The sequence below is a fragment of the Xenopus laevis genome, chromosome 8L, assembly GCF_017654675.1.
Source record: "Xenopus laevis strain J_2021 chromosome 8L, Xenopus_laevis_v10.1, whole genome shotgun sequence".
NCBI lineage: Eukaryota > Metazoa > Chordata > Amphibia > Anura > Pipidae > Xenopus > Xenopus laevis.
In genome coordinates this window covers 133,073,448-133,086,755 of record NC_054385.1, presented here as the reverse complement: position 1 = coordinate 133,086,755, position 13,308 = coordinate 133,073,448, and the positions used below count along the sequence as shown (strand labels likewise).

General features: G+C 42.0%; 1 protein-coding gene across 3 annotated transcripts; it reads right to left on the bottom strand.

The window, feature by feature from the left end:
- Positions 1–1,803: 1,803 nt before the first annotated feature.
- On the bottom strand, positions 1,804–12,848 carry LOC108699629. Of its 3 annotated transcripts, none has more exons than XM_041573808.1 (5): positions 12,606–12,848; positions 10,336–10,902; positions 5,500–6,072; positions 4,266–4,826; positions 1,804–2,585 (listed from the first exon to the last, which is right to left on the bottom strand). In XM_041573808.1, the coding sequence occupies exons 2-5, from the start codon at positions 10,898–10,900 to the stop codon at positions 2,038–2,040; spliced, it is 2,247 nt and encodes a 748-aa protein (XP_041429742.1). In that variant the 5' UTR covers positions 10,901–10,902; positions 12,606–12,848; the 3' UTR covers positions 1,804–2,037. The 3 variants fall into 3 exon arrangements, with proteins under 3 accessions (XP_041429742.1, XP_041429743.1, XP_018087207.1); XM_041573809.1 differs by lacking the exon at positions 12,606–12,848 and adding an exon at positions 12,426–12,580; XM_018231718.2 differs by lacking the exon at positions 12,606–12,848 and having other exon boundaries at positions 10,336–11,198.
- Between the last annotated feature and the right edge of the window lie 460 nt (positions 12,849–13,308).

The window sequence follows — 13,308 nt, the reverse complement described above, 5'->3', positions numbered from 1 at the left end:
GGAAAAGCCCCGAAGATATCCTGATCTGTGATGGGTTTCTTGCAATAATCAGAAGATTCGGAGGTTTTCAGTCAAAAATCCAAAAGAATCAGATTTTTTGGGCCCAAAATTTGTACGCTTTCTGATTTTCACAGTTTTTTCCGAACTGGAATTTTTTGGGAAAATGGATAAATAAATAAGGGGTAGTAACCCGAAAGGATTTGGTCGGAGTATATTTTAGAAAATAATCAGATAAATTCTGATTTTGATACATAACCCCCTAAATGTGGGGAGACCTTTATTTTAATTTGGAATATTTTCTTTTTCTTCAACTTCCTTTCACATAGCTTCTTATTTTAGGGCAATGCCATAGGTAATATGTTGTTTTCTTTACACTTAGGGCAGAAGGAATATATTGACCCATCAGCATTTTGTAAATAAGATACTGTAACTTGTAGCCTAAGGAGCTGATTTTTAGTTTTTTTTTACCTCGATTGAACTAGAATGACCTTGAAACTCAAATAGAAAAAACTCTCGAATGTCTAAAACTTGATTGAACATTACCGACCTAAACTTTTGGTTTGCCTCTTTGTTGGCCTCTAGGGAGTTAAGTGGCTTTTGTGTTACAGAGCTTGGATTGGCTGTAGCACTTGGGTTTTCTCTTTTTTTTTTCCTTTTTGTCCCCCTCCTTCCCCCTCTCTCTGCCCTCTTCCCCTCCTTCTTTCTGCCCCCTTTTGGTGCTTGTGGGGTGGTCAGTACTCATTGTGTCCTTCATGCTCGGAGGTTCCAGGCTTAGGGTTCCAGTCTGGTCACAAGGCCTACAGTAGGTGGTAGTGTGTGGCCTGTAGTAAGCAGCGATGCTGAGGGGGTCGCAGTCCAGCCTTATGAGTTCCACTGTGAAGTAGAGGTAGTGCGGCTTATATAGTGGTAGTGACTGGGGCTGCTCACAAAGTTTGTAGGTGTGGGGGAGCGAGATTGGCTGGGGCCTCAGCTTCTGTGGATAGCACTCTAATCTCATATGCTATGGGTTCCGGGGGCTTATAAGCGGGGATTCAAACCTCACTGCGTTCACCAGTCTCTGAACCATACAGCCGGTACCTGATTGCCTCTGATATGGGTATTTTTGTAGCTGATGGGAGCCGATTTAAATTGGAGGATTGAGTAGATATCTGAAATGAGGCCATCTTCTCTGACCGGCCACCGTAAACCCTCATATGTTTTTTATTTAAAGTGCACTTATCACCGCCAAAATCAAACACATATTAACAATCTGACCAGTACAAGCTAAACACTTTTAATCAAACTACATATATCGTTTTTTGAAAAAAAGTGCAGGTTTTAAAAAATCCATTACATTGTCAAATGGGTTCTTTCACTGAGGGAGGCCATACTGAGACTATAACAGAGACTATAATATGCAAATTTCAGGAGCATGCTCAGATTGTAGCACTGCTTTGAGTATTCTACCCACAATGCCTTGTTTTAGTAAACTCCTCCACTAGAAGTATCAGGAGATTTCCCTATCTTGTCCCCTGCTGGTGATGTCATTATGCAAATGAAGGGCACACACTAACCTCCAGCAGGGGGCAGCACTACTGAACAGCAGCTAACACAGAGCTTAGAAGGGTTGATAAGCAACAAGGAATTTCAACTGAGCATGTGCGAGATTTCAGAGCTGCAGTTGGCTGGGAAGATATAGGTAGGAGGAGCCAGTGAAATCCAAGATGGCTGCCTGAGCTAGAACTGCAGTAGAGATAGGGGAGATCTTGCAGAAGGAATAGTGAGCTGATCATTTACTTTATACAAATAATTCTGTTTGTAAAAACCAGATTTCTTGAACTTTCACATAGTGTATTTTATTTAGTAATGATTTTAGTTATGATTGGTGCCCTTTAAGGATAATATAAAGCCATTCTCTATCACTTGGCAAGATTATAATTACATTTTAGTTGCTTTACAACTGATTCCCTCAGGCGTCTTTCTGCCACTTTATTACACTGATCTGCCTACAACTCACTACATTCTTTAGAACAAATACACAGTGGCTTCAAATGACAACTATCTACTTTCCTCCTGCTCCTGATGGAACATTTGCACCCTGTGGCCCCGGTGCTCCCCAGCCAGACAGCAGGACACACAGACACGGGCCCCATCCTCAGTGCAGAGATATCGGAGCAGTTCCCTGTGTGCGGAGCAGTTTGTGTGGGAAGCGCTGGGTTCAGATGAGACATGTTCTGCTGACTTGCTGTGCTTGAGCAAATGAGAATGGCACAGAGAAGCCTCACACATAAGACAGGATTTGGCAGCGGGTACCAGGGAGTGAATACAGTAGGTACAGGAGGTGCCACCATGATGCTGCTCAGACACAAGTAACTGCACTATGTCACACAATGTGTTATTCTTTCTTAGTTTCATCTCTCTCCTGCATCTCACTCCACATTCAGGACAAGAGGGTTCTTCTTCTTCTATCCCCTCCTGATAGTCCCATGTTCTCTCAATACAGTCCTGGCAGAAGTTATGGCCACACTGCAGGGTTACAGGCTCTTTATAAATCCCCCGGCACATGGAGCAGCTAAGTTTGTCTCTCAGACCTGCACCCAAACACCCTAAAGGCATGAAAAATGCAAAAAAAATAAACTCTTAAAAGTCTTATTATATCAGAGCATTTTCATAAATCCCATTGCATATCAGGTACCCCTACAGCTGTCAACATGACAGGGTTAGAAGGTAACAGAAGAGCTTGGGTTCCCCTATATGATGAAGATCCTTTATAGGACCATATCGATGTAGGGTCTTTTAGCTAATTATCTACTGTGGGACTGGTTAGAGGGGATTTAGGAACCCTCAGTTAGTGAGTACACAAATGTAGGAGGTGTCCCTGATAGTTCAATAGTTGCCCAGGGTTTTCAGGATTCCTTGCCTAATAAAAGGGGAAGGTTCCATGTGCTCATTCTCTTTGGATCCCACTTGCTTATGAGCCTGAGGTGGAGGTAGGCCTTAGTAAGATAAGACAATGTTAGGACAGTTTCTGTAATATCTCACTCTAGGACTAAGAGGCAAGATCGGGGTAGTTAGAAAAGGAGCTAGAGGCTCCACATAGGAGACCAGAAAAGTAACCCATAGTGTCACTCACCAGTGCAGGGGTTGAAGCACCACTATGAGCTTTGTTTAGGACTAGGGACTAGTTTACTAATCTGTAGGTAAGAACTATAGGCGTTGCTAAGACTAGATAACACTGTCTGGACTATCTATGAAATGAGTGATGACCGTAACATCTAGCAGTACCGTCAAAAAAAAAGTGATTAAAAAAAGGGAAATGATGCCTAAAATAGTAAAAAATATTGGCACCACACAAAATATATGTACATCAAAGCCAGAAGGTAGAAATAAGGGAGGATCTTATAATTGACCTTATAATTTATAATTTATCTAAGGGTATGAACAACGAAGATGAAATGTGAGAAACCCCAAAACAAATAGAAAAAAAAATAATTAAAAACACATAATAATTTATCAGGAAATGGAAAAAAAAAGCCTAACATTTTTTGTTCCTATTGGGGTTCTTACTAATAGGTTTATTAGTAAGTGTTCCAATAGGCATGAAGTGCGTTAGGCCTCATTTTTCCATGTACTAATTCAGTGAGGAATAATAGCAAGGGCCCACCTGAGAGAAAAAGTACCATCCAATACATAGGGGCATATTTATCATGCTGTGTAAAACAGTGGAGAAAAGAAATCACCAGGATGATTCTCTGAGCAACGAAACAGATCTTTGCTTTTGTTTTCTAACTTGTAGGTTACAGTTCTAATTGCTGATTGGCTGCAATGGGTAACATTAGCAGTTGTGTTAACATAGCATGATAAATAGGCCCCATACTTGCAGGGAGTTGTCTGGCCAAGTGTGAGGTTCAAGATTGGAAGTTTATTCAGAGTGGGAGAACTACATCTCCTCAATAGTGTTTAGGTGGCCAAGGTTCCCCAAACGAGCGAATCATTCCTCCGACAGGCCCACCTTGGGTGGGTGATATCGGGGTAATGCAACTGTCAGCCCTATAAATAATGAAGGAAATACAGTCCTGGATCCGAAAGAAAGATCAAGCCTGCCCAATCAAGATATGGTCAATTTTTGGCCAGATATCAATCTGGGACTGGGGGGCCTATTGGAGGGCCCTATACACTGATAGATAAGATGCTGAATTAGTCTAAAGGACCCAAATTGTCATCTTAAATCTGCCCGTGTAGGGCCACCTTTGCACATGTAAAAACAGTTATGTACTTTTATTTACCTTGAATATTTCTTATCTCTGTGGCCTCATTCAGCAGCTCCACCCTGTGGCCCCGGTGCTCCCCAGCCAGACAGCAGGACACACAGACACGGGCCCCGTCCTCAGTGCAGAAATATCTCAGCAGCTCCTGGTGGGCGGAGCATCTTGTGGCGGGGTCAGTTAATTCATGTTCTGGTGATTGGCTGTGCTGAGTCACATGACGCTCACACAGAGAGGCGGCACAGTGCAGGCAGGATTTAGTTGCTGGTACAGCTGAGGGGACAACTGAGTGGAGACAGTAAGTGCAGAAGTCCCTGGGGCCACTGAGCTCTGGGTGAGTAACAATAAACCTCTGCACAATGTTACTCAGCATCTGGTTTCTATTCAGATCAGGGCGTCTCATGTATGTCTGTCTGCATTCAGGGCAGGACAGATCCTCCTTTATCTCATCCTGCCAGTCCCATCTTCTCTTAATACATCTCAGGCAGAAGTTATGGCCACACGGCAGGGTTACTGGCTCTGTATAAATCTCCCGGCACACGGAGCAGCTCAGTTGGTCTTTCGGGTTCGAATGGCGCATCACTGGATCAAGAAGAAACAAAGCTACAAATAGATGTAGGAAAAGGCACAGAATGGAGGTTTCCATTGGGAATGGCGCGGGGAGATGGGAAACAGTGCAGAGCCAAATAGACATGAAAAGAATAGAGAAGAGACATTGGGGCAAATTTACTAAAAGGCAAATCTCCCCTGTGTCACCCTGTAATGTCTCCCCTTTAGTTATTGGTAAACATACAAAAATGGAATTCATCAGTGCATATGCCGTGGCCCCCCCTTATTAATTAAGTATCAGTGTAACTGTGTACATTTGAAAAACTGGGGGGGGGGGTTAGTTGCAAATTTATGATTATAAAACTGTCACTATATCATGTTGAGGTAAACCCCATATATTGGTTTATTGGTATTGGTTTAAGTTCCATCCAGGCATATTTTCCATAGGTTTCTGGTTTCAGAAGGACATATGCTTGTTTAGATGTGAGTCTATATATTGATTGAGCCTCATGAGGGAACATTGCAGCTACTGTCACTTTAGAGGTTCCCCAGCAGAAGGCAGGACAGATGCACCAGAGACAAGTATAACTATACATGATTTATGCATCTATGTTGCAGGTACATATTTGGGCAAAATAGCACCAAATATATGTAAATTGCCCCTACCTTGTACCTCACTGTATTGTTATAAAAGTGAAGAGTTTACCTTGTAGAATTCTCAGTTTCTCTTTAACCTTCTCAAATCCCTTGTTCAGCTTCTCCAGTCTGTGCCCCCTGTGCTCCGGGACACAAACCTCACAGATAGAGGCTTCATCCTCCCGGCAGTAATACCCCAGGGGCTTTTGGTGAGTGGAACAGACTTTATTATTAAATAACATGCTGGGTTCTATCAATATGTGTCCTACTGACTTGCTGTGCATCCTCACATGTCTGTCACACAGAGAGGCCTCACAGTGCAGACAGCATTTAGCAGCAGGAACACAGGAGTCACAATAAGTGCAGAGAATCCCAGCACCCTCCTGCTCTGGGTAAGGTACAAATACTTTTCCAAATATATTTATCAGAGTCTTGTCTATTCTGACTTCAGGTCTTCTTGTGTATCTTTGTCTGCAGACAGGACAGGAAGGATTTTCAAGAAATAATTCCTGCTGAGTATCCCATGTTCTCTCAATACATCTCAGACAGAAGTTATGGCCACACGGGAGGGTTACGGGGTCTGTATAAATCTCCCGGCACACGGAGCAGGTCAGCTCAGATCTCACATCAGCAGCCGCCATCACTATAAGCAAAAATAAGGAATAAAACCAGAGATGATTTGTATATTTATGTGAATTGTATTTTTGTAATGTACTTATTGTTGTTATTATTGCAGTGACCTCCTGTTTCTTCTCCTAATTTATTGTACTGCTGTACATTGCTTTGCCCTCAGGGAGCACTATACAAATAAAAATGTACATATTCATAAATGTCTGATTTGTGTTTGTTTTACCCTACTCTTGGTTCTTCGGTTTCTTTACAAATCAAAATCACTGATGACACTTTCTGGAGAGAGCAGGTACAGGTCTGGCAGTAGCAGGAGACTGAGATCCCCTGGGATATAAAGTTGGGAAAGTGCAGGAAAGGCTGTGCCAACTGCCAGTTCCAATTAGCATGTCAGTAAGTGTCAGTCATGGAAGGACTTCCCTCTCCTTGCAATTTAGTCCCCTCAGGTTCCAACAGGCCTTCACTGTAGCTGGTGCAGATCTCGGGCCCAGTTATGGACTCAGCGAATTCATTGTTCCATAAGAAGCAGAAGGTTCATTAGTCAGGTCCCTTCTCTGAGCAGAGTAGGTTAGACCCCAGGTTCCAGCAGCCATTAGGGTCAGTCACTCCAGTTTAGTTACTGGTCCAGCTGAACCAGAACTAACTATGGGACATTGCAGCCCCTGGGAATACCACATGAATATCCATAAAAGGATTACAAGTGTGCCATTTTGCATGGATGTAACACCAGAGATTACAGATAAATGGCACCAATGTAAAGTGTCCACAACAAGCAGCCTGAACTCTTATGTGTATATATGTATATGTATGTGTATGTATATGTGTATATATATATATTACAGATAAATGGCACCAATGTAAAGTGTCCACAACAAGCAGCCTGAACTCTTATGTGTATATATGTATATGTATGTGTATGTATATGTGTATATATATATATGTGTGTGTCTATATATTGTAACAAAGCAGCTGGGTTAGTTATAGATGGGCGATATGTTTCTCCCAGGGTGTTATATAATACAACACCCTGGAACATGGATTAATTAATACAGACCAAAGCTGCAAGGTAATTGCTGCAGCTAAAGTACCTGACTGACCTTGGGAGTAGGGTTGCCACCTTTACTGAGGTCCTCTGCACTCAACCCCTTATCAATATATTTAAGACAGAGACATTTTGTGCTACTGCTGCTAAAAAATGCCTTACCCTTTAAACAACACAGGGATTGTTTGTCCATATTTTGCAATATATTTAAGCTGGGGAGTTTTACTTTGAAAGCAGCAAGTAAGTTGCAGGTAAAACTTAGTCCCTTTGTAAAATGTATAATTAAGCAATTGAATTCTTAATGAATCAGATGAAAATTAAGCGTAGGACTGGCCAGATATGGGATGAGTGTGACGTAGTTGTTCAGCTTAAATATATTGCAATATATGGACAAACAATCCCTGTGTTGTTTAAAGGGTAAGACATTTTTCATTAGCAGTAGCACAAAATGTCTCTGTCTTAAATATATTGATAATGGGTTGAGTGCAGAGGAATCTTGTATTTGTCTATATGTATTTTGTGGTCACACCCTCATTGCACCCCCGCCTAATGGTTTTTAAAAAATAGTGGTGAGCACAACTTTCCCTTGTTTGTTATAGTTGCCACCTTTACTGAAAAAGGTTACCGGCCAGTGGGGGGGCGGGCCCAAAAAGGGGGCGGTCTGTGATGTAAAAAGGGGCGGAGCAAAGTCCACAGCGCTGGAAAAAAGGTAAGTTCTGCGCGAATGGGGGGCAGGCCATGGGCTTTTTTTTAAGGGGTATTACAAATTACCGGCAACTGCATTCCCCGGCCTTGGCAGGTGTTTTACTGGCTAGGTCGGTAAAATACCGGCCGGGTGGCAACTCCACTTGGGAGGGGGGGCCCCTCCCACCTGAGAGTGAGAGAGAGAGAGTGAGAAAGAGCAGGAGCCGCACTGCACAGGGAAGTTACTGTTACCAGTAACAGTGCAACGCAATATGTTGGCGCTATATAAATACATGTTAATAATAATAATAATAATACCAGTGTTTGTGTTATATTTTGATTCTTTTGTTTTTAAGTTTGTTGGGCAAGCCACCCAACTGTAGTTAGGCTGCCAACTGTGTTTAGCCAGCGCTCTGGTGCAAGGGTTTATTTTTCCTTGTTTTGATTACTTTGTGTGCTTGTTACTAAAGACTGTGTAACAGAATAAACTGCAGGCACTTGCCTTTAAGAGGAGCGACTACTGTGACTGCTTTTACCCTAAAAGACTGTGGAAAGCGGCCTCAAGACACTGACCCAGGTACCCCTACAGGTCTAGTTGTCACAATATATATATATATGTGCTGTGCCACAGGGGTTAATAAATGATTAATTACTGGATTACTTTGTCCTTTACTGACAATCTTTGTATTTGTTTGTTCCTGTTTCTGATTGACATGTTTTAGTAAAACAGAGAGTTCTGTACTCACTCTCATTATAAATACAGCAAGTTTGGCAGCTTATATAAAGCTTAGGGTTCCGCCTATTCCCTAAATACATATCTCACCATCTTTTAACAAAGAACACGTGTTACTGGGTGCAGTGCAGCAGCGCTTATCTTTATAATCAACACTCAGCCAAACATTGCTTGGGAAGCCTGTAGGAAACTGTCTTTTGGGTGCCATTATGCATTATACTGTATATAATATATATATATATTGTGGCCTTATGCATATTTATGTGTTATACACTGTGTATTGGGGAGTTGTTTTGATTACAGAATCAATTTTCCTGCTAAGTCACAGTTGCAAAGGCCAATGATGTCTTATTTGTCTTAAAAGAAGTGATGAAGGTCTTGAGCTGTGACAGTAGTGGGTAAATGAGGTCCTGCGGGGCACAGGACTGAGTTAATTATTAAAAAACAAGTTGACTGATTTAGACAATAGAAAAATAAAAAGATACAGTGGTTGAGTCAATGAGAGAGTTTGGTTATAGCAGGAAAGCATGAACTTGAAGTGACTTTCTATCATTGACCTAATCATAAACATCTTCTGAAACAGAAGGCTGAGATGAGACACCAAAATTGGGTTTTAACTGGACAAGTGTGACTGTTAGTGGGAGCAGTGATGGTGTCAATATCTGATGAGTTATGATCTAGTGAGAAGCTAATATATCCAGACAGGAGAAGTTGCTAATATGAGGGATTTGATGTACTACTTATGCTGACAGATTTTTTATATGTAGACACCCAACAAGGACAAGGAAACAATTTTTTGGCACACCTTAGTGAAGAAATCTTTATATTTTCTGCTGGACACCTGAACCAGTCAAAGGCCCTTTCTATATGAACTTTGCATTGCCATTTTTCATTTGCATTGCTGGAGACAGAGATCTATAGAGAAGCAGGTAACATGGGTGCACAGAGCCCAGCTAGAGAGAAACCCAGACTTGTGCATTTCATTCCAAAGAGGAGCACATGCCTAGTGAAGGAGCTGAAGACTGGATCCACTAGCTTTCCTAACAATTTGGTACCGTGCAGTGGATTTCCATTTCCATAGACCTCATGCAGGCACATATATGCTTTCAATAACAGCCTGGCCAGTGGTAACTAGATGGTATTGAGCCCCACAGCAAATTCAGTTTAGGGTGCCAAAACATTGGTAAGTTGACCTATTCTCAGTGGCACTCCAGGGTCTGCTGCCACCACCCCCTCAGGTAGGAGCTGCCCTGCCTATTCTACCAAGATACATTTAAATTGCTCATTAATTACTGGGCCCCCTTGCAGGCGGTCTGATTCCTCTGCAGTCACACCCCTGGCCCTGACCTAATATTTCCTATGAGAGGATAAAGAAAAAAAAAAAAGAAGAAAAACAAAGTCACACCAATTTTACCTCCAATCAATCTCCATTTCCTTAATAAACTGTGATTCCTCCAATTGTTCCCCAAATTTCCGGGAAAGTATCTGTAATGTGGCACTGAGAATGAATCCTGTATAATGCATCATTTTCCTTCCCATCACAAGTCATTCTCTGCACTGGGGGCACATTATATAAAATTCTGTACAAACTGCATATCTCATAACTGCCATCTGTTCAAACTCCCCCCCCCCCCAGATGCTATGGGTGTCAGGAAAAATGGTCAAGACCGGCCAAACCACCTGATAAAACTTAGGAATGTAGAACCAACTTTACTGGCTCCGACTACACGTTGGGCCTCAGGTGCCTGAGATGCCTGAAAACCAGCCTGTCTGTTATCCTCTTCTCTCTTGCTCTACATGTATGTTTAGGATTAATTTACCTTGAACTTGTATCTTCTCTTGGGTCTCATTCAGCAGCTCCACCCTGTGTCCCCGGTGCTTCCCAGCCAGACAGCAGGACACACAGACACGGTCACCATCATCAATGCAGTGATATCTCAGCAGTTCCCTGTGTGAGGAGCATTTTCGGTCTCCAAATAAAACTGTAGGTTCAGTTAATACATGTTCTGGTGACTTGCTATGTACCCGCAAGTGTGTAACACATAGAGAAGCCTCACACAACAGACAGGATTTAGCAGCGGGTACAGGGGAGTCACAGTAAGTGCAGGAGACCCCAGTCCAGCCATGATGTGGGTCAGTCACATGGAATCGCTCTGCTATGTTACACAGATTAACATTTATATTCTGTTCAGGCTGATTCTTTTTGCTATATTTCCTTTGGCACACAGGGCAGAAAATATCTTCCTCTATATTCCTCATTCGTTCCAATATTCTCCTAATACAGACCAGACAGAAGTTATGGCCACATGGCAGGGTTACAGGGTCTGTATAAATCTCCCAGCATGCACAGCAGGTCAACTCCTCTCTCACTCCAGCAGCCGCCATCACTGGGAACAGGAAGTGAAATGAAAGTGGAATTGTCATTTGTCACCAAGTCTGTTCTTGAATTACAAGGAAAACCATACCTCCCAACAGACAAAAAAAAAGAGTCATAGTCTCTTCTCACGAGTACCTTCCTGGTAAGTGTCAGTGTAAAGAAACAGTAGACCAGAAGGACATTAAGCTGTCGATCCGGGACAGCGGGTGGGCTGACGAAAGTAGAACTGTCCCACCAAAAGCGGGATAGTTGGGGGTATGCAGTGGTGTAACTAGACCCCTAAGGGCCCTGGTACATAAATTTACAAGTGGGCCCCCCTACCCCCTACCCCCCCCCCCACACACACACACACACGTGTATTGGGCTGGAACACAGCATTACTGACCTAATGTCGTAGGAGCAGTTAAATTGTTCCAGTAAAGCTAACACTAATATGATCAATATGGTTGCTCATGACATACATATATACCAATTCAGAATACTAGTTCATGTATGTTCTCAATCATTTAAGTCCACAGCAACATTACTCTTATGAAAAGAATGCAGCTTTGGACAGTAAATAGTGGCACCCGTGGATGACACAATAATATATCTGGCTATAATATGTATGAATCATGTACCTGTTCTGGCTACAATATACACACACACATATATACTGTATATGAATAATGCTGCTGGTTTATAGGGACAGAGAAAAAGAAATCAATCTGAGATAGATAACTTGTCTTTTAGTACAGGGGGATTCGGAAACCTGTTATCCAGAAAGCTCTGAATTACGGAAAGGTTGTCTCCTATAGACTAAATTATAAACAAATAATCCAACTTTTTAAAAATTATTTCCCTTTTCACTTAATAATAAAACAGTAGCTTGTACTTGATCCCAACTAAGATATAATTAATCCTTATTGAGGGGTCATTTAATGTTTACATGATTTTCTAGTAAACTTAACGTATGAAGATCCAAATCACAGAAAGATCCATTATCTGGAGCATTCTGCATAACAGGTCCCATGCCTGTTCTCAAAGGATCTAAGCATGAGTCTGAAATATATTTTTACTGTGTTAATGGCAAGGGTTAATCAGTGCAGCATTACAGGGGTCATTCACCTTTACATTAACTTTAATATGGTGTAGAGAGGGATTTTCTGAAAGACTTTGCAATTGTTTTTTTCATTTTTTTATTTGCGGTTTGCGTTATTTAGCTTTTTATTCAGCAGCTCTCCAGTTTAGCAATCTTGTTGCTAGGGTCCAAATTCCCCTAGCAACTATAAATTGATTTGAATGAATTGTAGAGAGCCTGAATAAAAAAAAAAGTAGCAGTAAACGTATAGCCTTACAAGGCATTGTGCAAGATGGTACGATGGCAATTCTATGTATAAATACCCAATAAATAGTGGGATGGCATAAAGGTAATACCATGTATAAATACCCCCAGAAGATATGTGGATATAACATGTATAATAACCCCAGCCACAGATTCCCATTGTGATGCACATTTGACTAAGTAAAATATTATGAGTTAGAGAAACTTACAGGGGAAGCAGCAGGTCAGTAAGAAGTTCAAGTTCCTCGCTGCTGATTCCTTTCCTCTGCTGCCTTAGCTGCGTGTTCCGTGCAGGAGGGGGGGGGGGTGATGGGGATCAGGTTACACAGCAGGAGACACAGACAGGAACCAGCGACGAAGAAAAGAAGAAAATTTAAATTCATACTTACCGAAATTTTCTTTTCCTGGTTACTATGGGCAGCCTTTACACCAAGGGTTATTTCCCACCTCTCAGGTCGATAGGACAGGTTAACACAAAACTCCTCCCCAAAAAAGAAACAACAACACCCCTTAACCCTATATACACCCCTACTTCCTTCTTACTCTTGTCTTATAGTCGAGCTCATAGTAAGGGAGGGTTTAGTGTAAAGGCTGCACACGAAATTTGCTCAAGGGTTATTATCGTGTTTAATGTCAAGCCAAACAGGTTACAACGTTTCGGGGGCGTACCCCTTCGTCAGGTCGACCCCTGACGAAGGGGTACGCCCCCAAAATGTTGTAACCTGTTTGGCTTGACATTAAACACGGGTAATAACCCTTGAGCAAATTTCGTGTGCTGGATTAATTATTACGTACCTTGTGTTGGGGGTGCCGTCCTCCTATGATCCATGCACCGTGAACGTTGAAAGAGGGACCAGGTGTGCATCTGCATTTCGTTTGGCTGAAGTTAGTGTAAAGGCTGCCCATAGTAACCAGGAAAAGAAAATTTCGGTAAGTATAAATTTAAATTTTCTTCTTTCCCCTGGTCACTATGGCAGCCTTCACACCAAGGGTGATATACATGAGCAATATTTTAGGGAGGGAAAAAATCAAAAAACTCTTTATCTTGCTGAACGAAAAAAATCTTTATTCACACACTGATTCCAAAATCTT

Bases quoted from the DNA above. Each gene is read 5' to 3' on its own strand.
- LOC108699629 (XM_018231718.2), bottom strand. From the start codon at position 10,939: ATGACAATTCCACTTTCATTTCACTTCCTGTTCCCAGTGATGGCGGCT. The intron at 6,073-10,335 runs GTAAATTAATCC...TTTTGCTTATAG, and splicing joins AGAGAAGATACAAGTTCAAG to TGATGGCGGCTGCTGATGTG. The intron at 4,827-5,499 runs GTAAACTCTTCA...TTCTTGATCCAG, and splicing joins GAAACTGAGAATTCTACAAG to TGATGCGCCATTCGAACCCG.